The 20,104-nt window shown below is 43.4% G+C and overlaps 1 protein-coding gene across 1 annotated transcript in view; it reads right to left on the reverse strand.

The window, feature by feature from the left end:
- RSU1 (Ras suppressor protein 1) overlaps positions 1–20,104 on the reverse strand; it is a 203,154-nt gene that overhangs the window by 158,957 nt on the left and 24,093 nt on the right. Inside the window, exon 3 of the mRNA XM_045008255.1 lies at positions 16,030–16,080. Coding sequence (XP_044864190.1) covers positions 16,030–16,080 — 51 coding nt within the window. The remainder of the gene's footprint in view (positions 1–16,029; positions 16,081–20,104) is intronic.

Consider the following 20,104-nt stretch of genomic DNA (forward strand, 5'->3'; position numbering starts at 1 on the left):
CCTGAGACTCCAAGGAGCAAGAACACAAGGAAATAAGGTGCTGATGTTCTTCTGGGAAAGAGCATTAGGATTTAATCCTTGAACAAGACTACATGCAGTTTGCTTAAGCCACCAGTTCAGATGCAAGTATGTACCATTGCTGAAGGTGCAAATGGGTCTCTTCCTTGCAAAACTTTTGCCCAAGTAATTTAAAATCTAGAAGCAACAATTTTACTGAGACCATTTAAGAGCACCAGCTGAAAAATTTTGCAATTTAATACAGTTAAAATCTTTATTCCAAAAAGAGTAGAAAGAAAACAAAATAAAGCACAAGCTAGCAGCTGGCCTTGTCTCAGGCTTGTGGGGCTCAGGCTGGGGGGTTATAAAACTGCAGTGTAGATATTCAGGCTCGAGCCTGGGCTCTAGGACCCTACAAGGGGGAAGGGTCACAGAGCCTAGGCCTACAAGTCCAAATGTCTACCCTGCAATTTTACAGTCCCCATCCAACTCAGCTGGCACAGATCAGCCATGGGATTTTTTTTTTAAAAATGCAGTGTAGACATAAAATGAGCTTCTGAGATAGTCTATCTACAGCCTACTGATTTCACATTGAGATATAAATTTTTTGTTGTCCAACATTTTACTTCCCTCACATGCCATTCTGAAAGCTTGTATGGATAAGTACATGGGGAACAAAGGAAATATATCCTACCAACTGATTGAGCTGACATGCTATTTCTATGGCAGCTGGCACAACAGCTCAATAGACTTTGGGGGTTAAGCCCATGCCCAGCCTAATTTTGGAGAAAGAAAACTCTCCCACAATGACAAGCATTATGCAGCTTCGAGTGCTCCCAAAGACTCCCAAGAAATATGAAGGTATATCTTCTTTGGCTGAAATGTGAAGTAGTAGGATTTAACTTGTCCATATCAGAACTGGCCTCACTCCATGAGAGCAGAAGTGGCCTAGAACAGGGATTTATAAGCTATGGTCCATGGATCAACAGTAGCCTGAATAGAGCTGGCTGGTCAGATTGTACTGACTAGTCCATCATTCTGGAATAGGAGGTATCTGTCTTCTATGTTTCTGTGAAGGCCACACACCTGTGGGCACTACAAAATAAATTACCATCCTCTGAAAAAAAAATGTTGGGACAAGGAATTGTAGACAAGCCATAAGAGGTTCTTTGTAACACGAGCTAAATCCCTCCTCCTAGCCAAGACTTAAGGCACTTTGTCCAGCTAATAATGTTGGCTCTGAAGTTCAACAAAGGCCACTGAAAGAAGTTAAGACCCAATGGGCTTGCTCCTGTTCCCACTGAAGTCAATGACAACTTTATAGGAGAATGATTTGGCATGTTTTCAAGTACAGCGTATTTCAGTATCATAGAAGAAAGAGTCAGTCTTCCAAAAGTTAAGATGTATTTTTGGGGTTGGCAGACGCTATTGTTAAACTTATGAGTTTATTTGGGAAAGTGATTTTTCTAGGGTTCTGATATGGCTTCTCCACATAGACATTGCATTATCTCTTCTAATGAAATGATATAGCCTACTGGCTCTCAAGCTGTGGCCTGCACAGAAATCACCTGTCACATGGGACTAGCTGCTCCTCATTTCCAGGTGCTTCTGGAGGTGTTCAACCTCCAATATACAATGAGGAAGAGACCACAGAAGGAACCAATATAAGTGCCTCTATTAGGAAACCACTACTGAAGGGAAATAAATGAAACCTCTGTCTTAGAGATCAAGAGCCAGCATCACTACAACTTAAGATGCAGCCACCATCTTAGCCTACAGTGAGACAAGAGCCACTAACAGGAGAGGGATCAGGAGCTGCCACTGAGATCAGAGCCCCAAGCAGGCAAGGACTGCCCAGGAGAGATGGAGACGCAGAAGAATAGGGAACAAGAGAACACGTGTCTGGCTAGCATGTGCAGAGATTGAGGTGAACAATATTCTCAGATTGCTTTTGTTTTCAATAATCCCACTCTGATAGCGGGCTCGTTTCAATGGATATCTATTGTTTTATATGGTGATCATGGCAGTACTGCAGAACTTGATGACTTACAGGAGTGAAAAAGTCCCTATGATCTTTGTAGATCATGTACCCACTCCTGCTGACATTTACTCAAGTGCTTCACTTAAGGATTCCTCAAAAGCTAACGAAGTACAGAGGACTTCCTCACATGTTTAAAATTAAGATGTAAACACTCGGGGTCTAAGATTGGGGTTTTAATTAGGTTCTCACATTGGCAAGTCTCATTCTTCTACATATATAAAATATTTTAATGTTTATACAAGTTACAGAAGTTTCAAACAAATTTTTTTTATACTCACTAAGGATAAAAGCTGTTCTTACCACGTCAAAATATCTTACATTTGTTAAACTAAAAATACAGATTTTTTTCAGAGACAGCTTAGACTAAAATCAATACCCATCTTTAAGGCAGTCTGTATAGTTGAAGGGATTTAGTAAATAGATATGCCTCTCAACAAGAAAAACCCTTCTCTTGTTATGTAAACTAAGAACAAACACTCCAGATAAAAATTTATTTATTCCAGGTTAATGTACAAATATTGCCCTTTTGCTGCATGAAAAGTACTATATATAACATTTGTCTATTCATAAAACAGTGCATGACTAAACTGATTATTTAGATGTCTGTACATATGGAATTGATTCAAGTTCTTCCCATTGGCTTCAAAGGACTTCAAATCAGGCCATAAGTGAATTAAGAATTTTAAGTATATAAAAATAAGATTAGTCTTTTCACTGCCACATTCATAGTTTTTAGCCTCTTTATGTGCAAAGATGGGTCATTAGTTTTTTCACAGTGATTCATTAGTTTTATTTGAGAACATGCATAATTAGTTAGTTAACTAATTATGTGGTACTTAAGAACTTGAAGTTCAGTAGTACTCCAAACCTTTAAAGATTTCAAGAGAATATTTTTCTCTAAGAGCTATTAGGATTATTCTTTCTGACAACAAATAGCACTAAGATTTATAAGGTTATACCTCAGTTTCTCATTAAATTGCTTTACTTATACATTGCTAAAAACAATTTAAAAGATAGCTCAATACAAGACTTTTGAAACCACTTATTACTCCCACCTCTTCTACAGTAATTAAACTCATGGGTCACATGATTAAGGGGCTTGATCCTACAAAACCACTGCCTGTCCCTTATATGAGTACTTCCACTGAAGCCAAGTAAAGATTCACAGCATCAGACCTGAAGAGTTCCCTCTCCCAGCTCCTTAATATCCCCTTACCCCACTTTAGAACTTGAGATTTCAAGTTCTAAACAACAGATAATGAATTCTGTGCACCCCATAACACAGCATTTAAAGAGCTGGAATCTTGTTTTGATTCATTGAACAAGATTACTTCAGTTACTGAGAGAGAAAATCTATTTCCCAGAAATGAGAGGTGAGGGGAATTAGCAAAGGGTGAATGCAGTTTTATTCTTAAAAATATTCATTGAGCACTGACAACATGCTTGGTGCATTACAGAAGAGAGGAAGAAAGAGTCCCTGTCATCTAATATACAATACAAATGCAGATTCCACTATGTAATTTATACCCCCAAAAAGGATGAATCTTATTGAACAAATTAAAACCAAGATACTTCCTAATTCCCTAATCTTCAGCTCTTTACAGAAACCAGCTGAACTGTTTCTGCAATTTTCCATAGAAACACTGCAGTTTCCATAATGCTTTTAGGAACATATTTTATAAATTATACTATAGTTCAATGATTTGCTTCTGTGCTAACAAAGCAATACATCAATAAGCAGTTTTAATTTAGAAGCTGGGGTCTGGGAAGTGCTGAGAACATAGGAATGGCATGCAAGAGCCTGGGGATAACGTGCCATCTAGTGAAGGGCAGAAGAAAGGACAAAAACAAACTGGGCTCTGAGAAGAATGCTTAAAAAGTTGTTAGAGTTTGAAGAGAACAGCTGTGTACTAGGGACACTGCCAAAAGAAATGAGTGTGGAAAGTACATTGTCTAACAGCAAGTGGTTGTGGCAGCTGTATGTTTTTGTTGACAAGATTATACAACTTTTTTTTTTGTGGGAGGGGGGAGAGTAATTGCTGTTTCTATTCTATTTTATGTTATTCTGAAAACATTTAAGTTATTGGAGAAATAAAGGTGTTTCTGCTCTATTCCCCAACTGCTTCTATAGCTTAGGGTAGAAATATTTCTACCTTTGCGCTAGAAAATACATTAAATACAATACACTGCTGCACAGGCAACACCCTGGGCAGCGGGGTTGCGCACTCCTGCCAAGCAGAGCAGCAGCGTGTCTGGCTCCAGACATGCTGTTCTGAGTGGCATGGTAAGGGGGCCAGGGGGTTAGATAAGGGGTAGAGGGTTCTGGAGCGCAGTCAAGGGACAGGGAGCAGAGGTTTGGGGGGGGAGTCAGGGGACGGGGGGGTTGGATAAGCGTGGGAGTCCCAGGGGGGCCTGTCAGGGGGTGGAGGTGTGGATAGGGGTCAGGGAATGGGGAACAGAGGGGACCGGATAGACGTGGAGTCCTGGGGGGCCCATCAAGGGGCGGGGATGTGGATAGGGGTCAGAGCAGTCAGGGGGGTTGGATAGGGGGTGAGGGGTCGGATAGGCGGCGGGGGCCAGCTGTTTGAGGAAGCACAGCCTTCCCTACCCAGCCCGCCATACAGTTTTGCAACCGCAATGTGGCCCTTGGGCCAAAAAGTTTACCCACCCCTGAACTAGAGAGTGTGTGGGGAAGGACCCACCAGGAGTCATGTTGTTATTTAAGGAATCATGGAATCCTAATAATAAATCCCAATTTAACATTAAGACTCCACCAGAGGCAACTAATTTAGCATCACATCACTAACCACTAGTACTACCAGACTACACATTGTTCAACTGATACCTGTCAGATCTCAAAAATAGTTTAAACGTGACCTTTTAAGAGACAATGTTTCATGTGACTGCACAGTAAACTGACAAATGGTCTTGAAAAAAAGCTATAAATCAACCCTACTTGTTATAAATACATTTACACTGAATTCCAATGTTTCATGCCACTACTTATTTAGCATATTTTGCCCATATTTTAATTTTCTATATGCCATATACAAAACCTTTAGCACAAGGCATGACAAATAGTCAATAGAAGAGGGAATAACTAGAAACTCAGGAGTGCCAGGGCCCGAGTAAATGGTGAAGGTCATTCCTTACATGTCAAGGTTGTTTGCATTTCAGCTACTACATCCACATCTAAAAAGGCAACTACATATTCATTATGTCTTCAGACAGCATTTGGTTACTGTAGAATTTTGAACCTTGGAATATGAAGAAAGCAAAACTATGAGACACCAGAATACATGGTACATAATGTTTAGTTTGCTTTTCTGCATTCATTTCTGGTAATTTTCTGTGACCTATGATCAGGGTTAGAACCTGTGTGAAGAATCTCACTGTTGTACTTGCTATTGTACTATAGTTTGGTTTACCTATATACGGTAAAGGAACAGCTCACACCTTTTCCATTTAGCAGAGTTTGCCACGGTTACAGAACAGAGCCAGGATGTCCTCAGCACCACACAGAAGAGAGAAACCTCAGTGAAAACAATGATTAGACCAGGGCTGCTGAATCCCTATGTCATGAGTCCTTCTCTCGACCCTCCTGTGGGCCTGAAAGGGAATTCAGGTTCCAAACCCACATATCACAGGCTCTCCAAATATGGCCTGTGTCTCAAACTACTTCTCCTGACCTCCATAGCAGTACAGTTTTTCATAAGACATACTGTCAATGGCTCCCTGCATACTGCTGACACCACCCCTGTTTAGGGGGGCTGAGAAGGCTTTTCACTACATAAGGCAGATATTCTATATGGCCATGGGAAACCATGCTATGGAGAGTGGTCCTACCACAACCACTCACTCACTACCTGTGATTAGGAAAACACAGGTTACTGTGTAATTATACTTTATAGGGTATCCTGAACTTCCAGTACTGAGAAATGAATCTGGTATGGCATTTCCTATTTCACAGAACCTGGCTGTTGCAGTGTGCTCTCAAAGGGGTAACCATAGGAAATGAAGAGTGGAGGGAGAAAATAGCACAAGGTGGTACATTTCTCCACACACACACTCCATCTCTGCAATTCAGCTCCTCCTTTTGCAGGAGGAAAAAAAAAAAAGGGCAATGCTCCAGCCCATAGTTAATATATTTTTTTTAAACAGGTTGAGGGTTGGATTTTCATGTACCTGTACAATTATTTACAAAATTATATATAAAAGGCTCAATCCTGAAACACTTTACTCAGAGAACTCCCACTAATTTTGAAGTGGGAAACTCAAAATATTCTGTAATGACAATATTAGGATTTTCAATGGTATACTTTTTCTATAACCTGTACATACACATGGAGATGGAGAGAAAGTTCTGTGTTTACTGTAAACATATTTATCATACTACACGCCGATTCTAAATAGCTGCCTGTGAAACTACATAAATCCGTCTTCAGGTGTACTTGAATACAGAATCAGGAAAATATTTAGATTTTATACTGACTTACAAAAAAAGGTAGGACTGAACTAATGTGTCTGAAGTTTTGATTTTTAGAAAGGGCATCTGCAACGAGAATATCAAACTAAAGTTTTCTGAAAAGGTCAGAAAGTATGATAATAGTAAATACATAGGAAATATCATCATACACCTCTTTCCCAGTGACGTGTAATCAGCTTAGGTTCCATACCATGTGCATGAAAATTTACTACTGACGTATTTTGCGTCTAATTTTTATGTGTATAAATTAGGGTAGTTTTATATCCTTGGAACCCAATACTCTTTCACATGTGTGCCATTCATCTGTTTCTTTCTACAAGCTCCTGCTTCATGTCAAAATAAATACATAAAAGTGAAAGTTCTACCATCTGTACCACATCACAGGGTCAAGTTTTTTCTTTTAGTGCAATGAACACAAAAAGCTAATATAGTATTTAACCTGCAATTTTCAGCAAAACTGAGACATCACACACTTAAAGTTTAGCATATGAATTTAGTTGCTACCCCCACAAAGCATACCACTGCATACTGCATTGATAAAAACGCAGTTCCTTTTGATGGAGCCTTGTGTCACAAATACAACTGCATTCTCCAATGTTTATAAATTATATTGTGGTGCCACCCCAGAGGCCCAAACTGGACCGATGTCCCACAATGCTAGGTACATGCTGGCAAAGTCCTTTCCTACTTTTAGAATTGGCCTCAATTTCTGCCATCAGTGTAGCAACACTGGAGCCAACCCCTAGTACCAATAGGCAAGGACAACAAATTATCACCAGTGAAGCTTCATGGAAAGATCCATTGAAAGATGCCAAAGAAATGTCCATAGAGGTAAAGCTCAGGGAGAAGAATGTCATGAAAGACTAAGATGACAAAATACTGAGAAGGCAGGAATGATATCAAAGACAACAGGAATGAAAAAGACCTTGACAAGAGCCATCTCAAAAGGAGTGGAGCAGGCAGAAGGGAGCCAAGATTAAATCTGAGTGCATCTCAAGAAAGTAGTTGTGAATGGCACATTAGTTCAGAAGTGAACAGTAGCAGGAAAGGCAAGTGGGGTCAAGGGATGGCTTTCCTAGTATCGAGACCAGAGAGCTTGCTTGTATTATGAAAGGAAGGAACCAGAGGCAAGAGAGTGAGAAGGACTAGAAAGAAGGTGAAAGTGATTAAGGGACTTTAGTATTCAGGAGGGGGTGGAATCAAGGAGACAGGTGGAGGGATTACAGACAGCATACAAAACAGAAGACTTTTCAGCGGTGACAAGGGAAGAGGAGGGGATTATAAAACAAGAAATGCAGAAAGACCACAGTGGAGGGACTCAACAAGAGTCAGAGAGCAGATAAAAGGAAAGAAAGCAGAGAAGTTTCAGATGACTAGTTACTGAAGACTCAAGTGTAGGAGCAGGTCAGCATGCAACAGGTTAATTGCAACAGGGTGGCTTGCCCTCGGGGCTGGAGCGCGCAGGGCCAAGCCAATCCTGATTACATCATGAGCCCCACACTAGGGAAAACAAGAAGTTTCCTATAAAGATCAGAAGGTGGCTGCAATGGAGTGGGGAGGAAGCTTAGGAGGGTGTAGTGAAACTGCAGGGCTGCAGAGAGGCTCCTGCAAGGAAGACCATGAGACCAGGGGAATTGTTCCAACTAGGAAGGACTGGGAGCAGCCTAAGGCAGGAAGGACTCTGTCCAGAGGAGGGGAGTTTGGGCTGTATCCAGGGGCGGCTCTACAAATTTGGCCGCCCCAAGCAGTCATGCCCGGGAGGCGCCCCGGAGCTGCGGGAGCAGCGGACCTCCCGCGGGCATGACTGCAGAGGGTCCGCTGGTCGCGCGGCTCGGCTGGACCTCCCGCAGCTGCGGGCGGTTCGCAGGTCCGGCGGCTCCGGTTGAGCTGCCGCAGGCATGCCTGCGGGAGGTCCAGCCGAGCCGCGGGACCAGCGAACCGTCCGCAGTCATGCCTGCAGGAGGTCCACTGGAGCCGCCGGCCGAGCATCCCCTCCGCAGTCATGCCTGCGGCAGGTCCGCTGCTCCCGGGGCTCCGGTGGACCTCCCGCAGGCATGACTGCGGCAGGTCCGCCGGCCCAGCCTGCCGCCCCCCCGGGAAAGGGCCGCCCCAGGCGGGTGCTTGCCCCGCTGGGCTCTGGAGCCAGCCCTGGCTGTATCCCACTGAAGACTGGAGGGAACATGTGTGTGTTTAGTTTTGAACTTAAAGTGAAAAAAAGACAGATCCCAAGGACTGCTGTTGTGATTGGACTAGAAAAACCCTTCATGGAGTTTATTTGGGAAACTTAGGTGAGGTCACCAGGGGATGAGGTGAGGCTGTCACTCATCTACAGCAGTGGTTTTCAAGCTGTGGTCTACAGACTATATCTAAAACACAACAAGGAGTCGGGTGGCACCCTAAAGACTAAGATTTATTTGAGCATAAAAACTTTCATGGGTAAAAACACACTTCTTCAGATGCATGGAGTGAAAATTACAGATACAGGCATTATACTGACACATGAAGAGAAGGGAGTTACCTGATGCTTGACACCATGCAAGACTATGTCTAAGATTTCCAAGGGATCAGCACCTCCATTTGTCTGAGGGTCTACAGGCAAATATTCTGTAACAAATTCCTACTGTTCACACAACAGTTTGCTTCTCTTTCAAGAGAAAACTGAAGAAATAGGTATCTCAACAGTGACCTCTAATGGGCAAATCAGACAACATCTATTAAAAGCAGCACTTCTATTGAAACGGCAGGAAGATTCAGAGATTCCGAAAGAAAACAGAAATAGCACAAAATAGAAAAGCAAACCAAAACAGTTGCAGTATTATTGAGGTACCAACTGGATTTACCTTAAACAGGCTCTAGAAGAGCCTGTGTGTCTAAGGCAGCAACTTCTTTAAGCAGATTGGGTCCAAAATTTGACCTAAATTTGATATAAAATGTCTACTTACAATAAGGTGATAAGTTACCTGCACGCTAACAAATGTATTAGTTAACTGTGACCCATCCTATGTCCCTAAAATAGATCTTCCTCATGTGAAACACATATGTTTAATATCATTATATAGATAGCTTACACGTATTGAAGAGATACTGTCAACTTCATCTGTTTTTTAACTTCATTACTACTAACTGAGAAGACACTTAAGACTCAAACCTGTTTTAAAGGTGGACTTTTCCCAATTATGGAACTTTGAGGTTTGGGGCTAATTAATGATTACAAGGCTCTGGAAACCTTTCACCATACTTTCCCTCTAATTGCTTTGGTGAAGTGTTTTTGATTCATTAAAATCACTTACGCCTTAAGAAACATGAATGTTAACAATGAATGTCTATATTAGGATGTTGTTAAAGATTTCTGTATAGTCCAGCAGTTTTCAAACTTTTTCTGGAGACCCAGTTGAAGAAAATTGTTGATGCCTGCGACCCAACAGAGCTGGGGGATGAGAGATTTGGGCTGTGGGAGGGGCTCAGGGCTGAGGCAGAGGGTTGGGATGTGGGCATGAGGGCTGCGGGGTGGGGCCAGAAATGAGGGGTTGAGAGTGGGAGGGGGCTCTGGGCTGGGTGCAGGCTCTAGAGTGGAGCCAGGGGTTGGGTGCAGGAGGGAGTCAGGGCTCTGGGCTGAGGGTGCAGGCTCTGGGGTGGGGCCCAGGTTGAGGGGTTTGGTGTGCAGGGAGGAGTGAGGCTCAGGGCTGGGGCAGGGGATTGAGGTACGGGATTACCTCAGGTGGTTCCCCGTCAGCAGTGCAGTGCGGGTGTTAAGGCAGGCTTCCTTAGCATTGCGGACCACGCTGCGCCCCAGAAGCGGCCAGCAGCAGGTCCAGCTCCTAGGCGGACGTGTGCAAGTGGCTCCGCGCAGCTCTCGCCCACAGGCACCGCCCCCCGCAGTTCCCATTGGCCGGGAGTGGAGCTGGTGCTCCGGGCAGCTCCATGTCCCCCCCGCCCCAGGAGCCTGACCTACTGCTGGCCACTTCCGGGCGCAGCGCGGTGTCAGAACTGGTAAGGACTACCCTGCCTCAGCCAGGCAGCACTGCCGACGGGACTTTTAACGGCCCAGTCGGCAGTGCTGACCAAATCTGCAGCGACCCAGTGCCTTATATTCTGCAACCCAATACTGGGTCACAACCCGCAGTTTGAAAACCACTGGTATAGTCCACAGTTCTCCTTTATCAATTACCAGATTCTGATTGACCCTCTCCCTCCAAAGAGCTCCAGGGCTCCACTCCCTTACACCTGGTGGTAACAGTCCCCAGAATCTGGTTATTCTCCACTGTAAAACAGAGCACCAGGCACTAACCATACCCTCACCTTTCTGACATACAGCCAACACAGGGGTTATAAAGGGAGATGGCAAGTGGCACATCTTTATGCCAGAAGTATTCCCCAGGTGCTAGTTCCACCTAGATTAGCAGCCTCTTTATGATGTCCAAATGGCATAAAGGGTCCACAATACATCTTTGTATCTGATCCACCGACTATAGTTGAGGCCCAGAAAAGGTACTCCTTTCTCCAGTCTACTATGACGCAGCTGTTTTAGGCCCGCCTTTTGAAGCTCTTCCCTCAGAAACAAGGTAACTAGTAACCCAAATGAAATAAATTTATTAGACCTACCTAACCCCCCGTCCTCCCTGTAAACCTCCTCTTTGATTATGCCCCCTTCTTTCTCCATTTCCTGCTGAAGCCTAGCATTTAGAAGTCCTACCAGCCCACAGCAGCTCACAATATTTCTTCTCTCCACCCAATTTACCTCCTGGATATCCAAAATTTCATTCACTCTTCCCCAAATCACGACCATGCCGTCTCAGAGCTGCTATGGAGGTGTGAATTTAGGTTAATTTCCAATCTCTTCAACTATAATCCTGCTTTGATCAGAAACTCCTAGAGGCAAATATTCAAGCTTTCCTTTGGAACAGAACTCCACTGCCCTGCAGAAGCTTCATGTTGTTCTAGGCTGCTGGGCACTTAATGGAGCAGAATGCATCACAAGCATGGAGTACCCATGTGGTACATCTGCACTGCATGATCAATTTAGGTGGGAGAGCACTGACTGAACTGCTGCTGGCACTGGTCTCTTCCAAGTAGCTTTTAGAGATACTATGACAACACTTGTGATCTTTACAGGGTTACCAGAGTTTTGACTCTCCTCATTTACAGGATTACCAGATAGAAGAAACATTAACTAACTAGCTCAGGTTATTTCCCTTGAAACTATATCTAGAGTCATGCCCAGGTTTTAAACCTGCTTCTCAGTTTCACTTATTAGTGAACATTTACAGACAGTCTTAGAACAGTTTCAAGCAGAAGTCTAGATAAGTCAAATTGTACAGGGTTAGTGGACTAGACACCTAATTAAAGTGAATATTGTACAGTAAGGGACAAGGTTTATGGCTAGAAACAAAAAGGACAATACAGTAGAAACAAGGTCTGTTTTACATCAGTGTTTTCACATGTTATAACAAAGTTAGCTAAATGAATCACTAGTGTAACACCACTGAAGGCATGAGTTAAACCTGAAAGGCATTTGGCCCAACAGACCTATAGCCAGAGGAGGGCCAGATACCTCCTTTTTCTCCCCTTCTACTAAAGATTGTGGCAAGGCAAGTTGAAACTGGAATGGCGATTGTTCCAAATCAGTGTACATTTACTGAGGAATGTCTACACAGCCAGTTAGTGCGCGGCAAGCCAGGGTGTGAATGAACAGCACACTAGCCTGCCATGCACTTAAGGGCTGCATAGACCTCTACTGGAGATTAGAACTTTTAGCGTGCAGTAGCAGGGTCCAGCCAGTTAGTGCACAGCATGCTAGTGCGCTGTGCATTCACCCCCCGGCTTATTACACTTTAACTGGCCATGCAGACAAGCCCTAAATGATTCAACCAAGCAACCAATGCTATTCAATCAATAGGATGTAGATTTGCATACCTCTGATAAAGAAAGATTTATAGGAAGATAAATGCAAACTTACTAGCAATGTGAATGGCACACTAAGAAGTTAACAGTGCAAGAGGGAAACTTGCTGAGAGTAAAAATATTCAGAGCAGTGTAATCAGTGTAATGGGATTTAATGGCGTTATCAGACCTTAATGAAGCTTTGCTTAATTTTAGTAGTGTTGATTGGCAAAATAAGATACTGGTTGCAGAAGGATATGCACATCCTCTTACCTTTTATACATATTTACTCTATCAAATGGACATATTTACTACAGACAGTAGAAAAACAGAAGCAAGTACATTCATTTATATGACAGAAAACTAGTAAAAGATGCTAATATGACCTTAGTGGAACACATCAAGTGTCATTGCCACTGTTTTCCCAAGTCATTTTAAGAACAATCTACTAAGACAATTAATTATATTGCTTAAAGGATTAGGTCAAGGGTGTCAGATACAAAAAAACGAATTTGAAATTTGGCCTTTTTTAAAGGGAGACACTATTTCAACTCAACATTTATTTTTCTTTTTAAAAAAGAGTGGTAACTTCCAACATTGGAGAATATAGTTGTACCCCGCTGGGGAAGATTCTTGGCCTTTACCTTCCTATAAGAAACATTTTAGGGTCTAACAGGTCAACAGCATCCCTTAAATGGAAGAATGGACACTCATCCCTTAATATTCATACAACCCTTTGATTTAAAAGTCGGAGTTGGTAGAAGACAATAATCTACTCCTTTTACCCCATTTTATTGATATCTTTAGGTCAATGGGAGCTGCAAAGCCAGCGCTCTGGGCGGAGGCAGCCCGCAGACCTGTCTAGCCATGCCTCCGCCTAGTAGCTGAGTGAGGGGGATGTTGCCGCTTCCGGGGAGGCCCCCATCCAGTGCCCCTCTGATACCCAAACTCTACTGCTGGATGGGAGGGGGAGCGCGATGGGGGCTCGAGACTGCCCCAGCAGCGGCTGGTGCAAGGACTGCCTGAGCTGCCCCTGAGCCAGGTGCACTGGCTACTGCAGAAGTCATGGAATCCGTGACTTCCATGACCCCCGTGACAAACTCGCACCCTTACTCATCAGCTATCTATGGCATAAAGGGAAAATTCCACTGTGAGGCATGGTGCCTTTCTTGAAACAGGGGTCTGAGGAAAGTTCCTTTGTTGTCTTCACATGTCAGTGGGCATGAAGTCTCTGGTCAAGGGATATATAAGAATACTGATATCTCCTTGGGCTCCAGGTGGGAAACGCAAGAAGAGGGATAAAAGAAGCAGGAAGATATGGAGGACAAGATATGACCAAGACTCAAGTTTCTGTGATTCTCTTAATATACTAGCTATGAGCAAAATGTCCCACTAAAAATTTAGAGCAATTATACACTTGCCTATTGGCACCCATGTTCACAGCTATTCCTTTACACCACTTAATGCCACATCTTAAAAATACAATATAACTGTACTCATTCAAAATATGTTTATCCTTTACATGCTACGATAACACAACTGATTACATCATCCTCACAGCCCTTAACTCATAATCCCCTTTTCATCTATAAAAAAACCCCACACACCACACTTTCCTTTAGGCAAATCCTAGGTATTAAAAACATAACCCTTAAGAGATTTTTGAAGAATTTAGACTTTCCTGAAATTCAACGAGCTAGACAATTTAAAGGGTTTGTGACAGTGATTTCAGCCTCTTTTTGCTAGAGCAGTGGCTCTCAACCTTTCCAGACTATTGTACCCCTTTCAGGAGTCTGATTAATCTTCTGTACCCCAAGTTTCACTTCACTTAAAAAGTACTTGCTTACAAAATCAGACAAAAATAAGATAAGTGTCACAGTGCACTATTACTAAAAAATTGCTTAGTTTCTTATTTTGTCTGTACAAAATTTTAGTTTGTACTGACTTTGCTAGTGCTTTTTATGTAGCCTGCTGTAAAACTAGGCAAATATCTAGATCAGTTGATGTTCCCCCTGGAAGACTTCGGCATACCCCTGGTTGAGAACCACTATGCTAAAGCACCCCCTTGCAACGGACTGACACAGCACTTCATCCCCCATTCAAGTGTGAACACAGTAACCATCTCCCCTTTTTCCCCCCCTCCCATCCAGTTTCTCTCTTGTCCTCCTTCCCTGGCAGTTGTGTTTTCCCATCCACTCTATTTCCGTGGACTCCACCTTCCTCCACCACACAGCAGCTTTGAATTCCCCATCCCCACACTCCATGGAGTACAAATACCTGGGAGCGGGAGGGATGCACAATAGTGCCTTCAGAAGGCCCAGCTGAGTACCAAAGGAGTAAAGAAAACTAGATTGGACTGGCAAAATGCCATCTGAACCTGCACTCTTGTACACGTGAGCTGCTCCCAGAGCAAGTCACATCAGGGGTCACAACAGTATGGAAGTAGAGTGACTTCCGAGCAGCCACCTAATTTTAACTGTAGATAAGGCAGAACATTTGTGGGGTGTGAGTGCGGGGTGAGTCTGGGGTCCTGCGGCTTTCCTTCTACACACAACGCTCTCCTCTACCTACAATGACCCCTGAAATAGTCTGACATTCCCCCCCCCATGACAGGAAAATGCATGTTTAAGACGGCTAAGTTACTATCATGATTTTTCTGTCACTTGAACCCTACTGCACAGGGGCAGCTCCAGACCCCAGCATGCCAAGCGCATGCTTGGGGCGGCATGCCGCAGGGTGCGCTCTGCTGGTCGCCAGGAGGGCGGCAGGCGGCTCCGGTGGCCCTTCCGCAGGCATGCCTGCGGAGGGTCCGCTGGTCCCGCCGGAGCCGTGGGAACAGCGGACCCTCTGCAGGCACGCCTGCGGGAGGGCCACCGGAGCCGCGGGACCAGCGACCAGCAGAGCGCCTCCCACGGCATGCCGCCCTGCTTGGGGCGGCGAAATGTCTAGAGCCGCCCCTGCTACAGCAGTACTGATTTACTACTTATTTGACTGAAACATCCAAAGGATCGAGACCCTGATTGTGCTAGGTTTCTGTACAGACACAAAGATGCAGTACCTTCCCTCAAAAGTTTGCAACACTGCAGGTCTTTATACATTGACAAACTTAGACTTTAATTCGTTCCTTGTTTTAAAACCCACACAAAAATCAACAGAAGTTAACAAAGATATTTAACACTGCACATGCATGGTCACTGTAGTATTTCACATTTAATCAAACAAAGCAAATATATTTTACAAAAAAAGACTTCTGGAGATGTAGGAAGCGTACAGACAGGGCAAAAGAAGAAGAAGAAATTTTAAATGAATGGATTGGAAATAAGATTACAGTTAAAGATTTTATCCTCAGAAATGGAGAATGAAAAACAAAAATACAAAAAAAAAGGGAGACCTGCTGAACATCACTGCTAAATTACATTCTTCATCCATTTTCTGTACTGCAACTATTTAGATGATCTATTTAGGACAAGGGCCTTGCCACCATGTCTAAGCAGCATAGCCTAATTGAGGCTAAATAAATAATATAATGGAACAACCAATGGCAACTTTTGAATGCTGTTCAAGTGGTAGCAATGAGGCTTCTATCAACTAGAAAATAGTGTTAGCCACCAAGAAATGTACTTACTTGTGAGCTTGTTGTGACTGAGAACCAGCTGTGTGATGTGGGACAAAGTGACTGTAAGAGAGCAGAAGACAGACCATAAGTGAATGAACTAAAGTAACGCAAATGCAAGTTCAGTTTCTGCCTGCCAAACAAAAAAAACAAACAAACAACTTTCCTCATCTAGGAGATGGACATTTACATACACTGGCAGAGGTTAAACTGAGCAACACACGCCAATTCCTCCGTGCTTTCATAGGTCTGAACCTGTATGATTCCCATACTAACCCAATTACAGTTACAGTATTAAGATGCCAGAACATCTCTCTCTTCCTCCTCCTGCAGCCCTCCCCACCCACACATTACAGTATGGATCTGCCTTCACATGAGCACCATTTCACTAAAAAGATAATCTGAAGAAAGAATGTGGCCTGCTTTGTTCTCAATGTTTTGAGATAATTTTTTACAGATTTTCAGAAAGAAACAAACGAAAAGTACAAACAGGTAAATAAGTAACTTATTTCCAAATATAGCACACTTCACAGGACCACCAATAGAATTATGCATCACCACCATTTTATAACTTGAAATTAAAAGCTCAGACAATACAAAACAAGACAATACTATTTTTTTTTTAAAAAGTGGGTTCTCTCTCTGCAACATCTCTAAAGAGCTAACTGAAATTTTCAACTTTTTTTACAAGAAGATTACACTAATATAGCAAATTCTTCTTTTACTTTGTGTCAAGAGGACAATAAGGACAACCTAGTCCCATAGTAAACTTTGTATACCAAGGAGTCTGAACAAAAAGACAGCAGATGAATTTCTTGTAGTCAGTTATTAGTATTGTGCTACATACCAAAGGCGAGCGGAACCTTGTTCTTCAACAAGATTATTCTTTACCCAGTAGAGGCAACTGGCAGAGGAGAATGGCGACAGTCAGTGTAGTACCCTTTACACAGGAATCCCACGTTGTTCTACATAAGCCCAACCCAGTGCACTTTAAATCCCTCATGAGAAAATCCGAGAGGCATTTATACCTTTACAATTCCAAGGGACTAAAACAGTTATTGCTTGCTGGCTAGCAGAATGCAACTTATTGTCAGTTTTTGAAAATATCTTTTTACTGAACTTTCTGCAGCTCATTTTTATTATACTTTTTTCCTTTTGCATTTCTTTCCTCTTTTTCCTATAAAAGAGATCATGTGTATATTTTACTGAGGCTACATCTATACTATCAACTTTGGTCAACGTAAGTTGCCACGGTTAGTATATTACCCATGCATATGCACGTACTTGGTGCTCACTTCGGTGCTGCACATACTCACCAGGAGTGCTTGTGTTGCCGGCCCAAAAGGCCTGAGGCAGCAAACAGTGGTTCGTTGCCCGGTGTGCTTTATTCCAATAAACACACCAAGGTGGAGAATGCAGAAAAAAAAGTTTATTTGAGCCCAAATAAGGTGCGAGGGAGACATTACAATCTCAAATCCTGCACACAGACATAAGCGGTGTGTCTCTTCTTATACATGACTTCAGCTAGGCATCCTCATTACCCCCCCACTATTCTCCTCCCCCTCCTATATAATAGACACATTGTATAGTTAGTAATTAAATCATCCTTGACAGCAAACAATTCATCTTGTTAGTAACTTTTCAAGGCTGTTAGGTTGGTTTACTTCTGGATTTATTACTTTGCCTCCCCCCCCTTTCCCTAAGCCAGATACAAACAGGCTTTCAGTGTTGCACTGATAAGGAGCAGTTACACATTCCATTCTTAATTCTAACCTGGGAGTTCAACTAAAGTTTAATATGGAGGCACTCTGGATAAGCATAAAATAACTTTGGTCCATTCAGGCCTAGTACAGAAAGGCTTCATTAACACTGTGGTTTTCCACCCTCCTGAGTTACCTAGAGTTATGCCTAATGACACCAACACTTGTGTCGACGCAAGGTGTGGTGTATTACGAGTAAGGCTACTAATCTGTCATGGAGGTCACGGATTCTGTGATTTTACAAGATCTCTGACTTTTTGAAAATTCCAGTAATTCAGCTCCAGGCAGCAGGGCTTGGACTTCAGCAAATTCATGATTTATTGTTTATGTCCTGTTCATGACTTAAAAAAATACCTGTGCCAAAATTGTAGCCTTAACTATGGGTACGTATCTCAGAGGACCACGTCCAACCCTCCAGTGCAATGTGAAAATTCCCAAAAGGCAATCTGTTGTGGGGCACATACAAGTTATGAAGGAAAGCTGGAGCAAGGAGTCAAGTTCCCATTATGCAATTCTCTCCATCACATAATACCATCCACATAATTTTCATGCCTGTTTTTAAAATCCCACAAAACCACATGGCACTTGTCACTGTCTGCCATTTCTTACAGGAGCATGGAGCCCACACAGCTCTGTGCTATTGTCATGAACACCACAAACAATCATTCGATATTTGCAGAGTGCAGGAAGTACTGCAACAATGGGGGAACATGACAATTTCTTTAAGGACAGACTGTTAAGGGACACAGCAAAAAGCAGTTCAAGGTTGTTGGCAGCTTGCACAAAGAAGCTGCCAGTGGTACAGCACTGATTCTGGGCCCAAGAAACGAACAGACTGATGAGACTGCATCATAATGCAGGTTTGGGATGAGCAGTGGCTGCAGAATTTTCAGATGCAAAAAGGTCACAATTCCTGGATCTGTGTGCTGAGCTCATGCCAGCCCTGCAGAGCAGACATCAGAATGACAGCTACATTGACAGCTGAGAAGCAAGTGGTGATCACATTGTAGAAGCTTGCAGCAACAGATTGCTACCAGTCAGTGGGAAATTTTGGAGTTGAAATATCAACAGTGAGGGCTGCTGTCATAGAAGTGTACAGGGACATTAATTGTATCCTGCTGTGCAGGACTGTGACTCAAGGCAATGTGCAGGACACTGAATTGATTTGCAGCTATGGAGATCCTAACGTGTGGAGATCCCATATTATACTACGCCGAGTACATCAACAGAAAGGACCTACTTTTCTATGGTTATGCAAGGATTGGTGGATCACAGGGGATGCTTCACCAACATCGTCAGCTGGTCAGAGAGCGCGTGACACTCGCATCTTTAAGAACACAGGACTGTACAGGAAGTTGCATTTTTTCCTCCAACTAGCAAAATTACCACTTGCAATGCTGAAATGTCAATAGCGAGCCTGCGGGACTCAGCCTACCCATCTGGCACATTAAGCCATATCTTAATGGCCAGAAGGTAAAGCATGAAGTAGAACAGGTCTACCCAGGTGTGACCTTAGACCGCACACAGAACTACCATGTCCACCTGAAGAAGACAGCAGCTAAAGTTAAGACAAGCAACAATCTTCTTAGCAAACTGGCAGGTTTGTCATGGGGTGCTCATGCTCCAACTTTACGAATGTCAGCTCTTGCCACCTCGCATTCAGTGGTGAGTACTGCCCAGCAGTTTGGAGTCGATCGTCACACACCAAACTGATGGATACGCAGTTACAGGCTGCCACGCGTATCATCTCCAGCACCCTGCGTCCGACTCCATTCCGATGGCTTCCAGTTCTGAGCAATATTGCTCCTCTTCCTATCAGATGAGAGGCTGCCACTGACAGGTTACTGGAGAAAGCACACGCCAACTCAAGCCTGCCGCTGCACAATTACTTTTTTAAGTCAACAGCTGCACGTTTGCCATCACGTCGCCCATTCTGGTCTCATCCGCCATGCCAGGATGTTAGGGCAGAAACACTCTGGTGAGAGGAATGGATACCTGTTATAATCTCCAACCAATCCCTTGTTGCCGACCTCACAATTTGCCACCTCGTTTTGACCTGCTCTGTTGCCAATGGTCCCTGTTGAACAGGTTCCAGACTGGGCAAGGTCTCTGTGCAGCCAACCAGTATCGCTGGGGCCTTCATGACAGCCCTTTGTGCAACTGTGGCACAACACAGACGATGACGCACACCGTCAATGAATGCCTGCTGACTAGGTTCAGCGGTGGCCTAGAAGAATTGCATCATGCCACTGAAGATGTCATCGCTTGGCTAGACGACTGCACATGCTAAAAAAATTAAGCAAGCCATATCCTGGCCACCTTGACTG

Source organism: Mauremys mutica, chromosome 2, assembly GCF_020497125.1.
Source record: "Mauremys mutica isolate MM-2020 ecotype Southern chromosome 2, ASM2049712v1, whole genome shotgun sequence".
Lineage (NCBI taxonomy): Eukaryota > Metazoa > Chordata > Testudines > Geoemydidae > Mauremys > Mauremys mutica.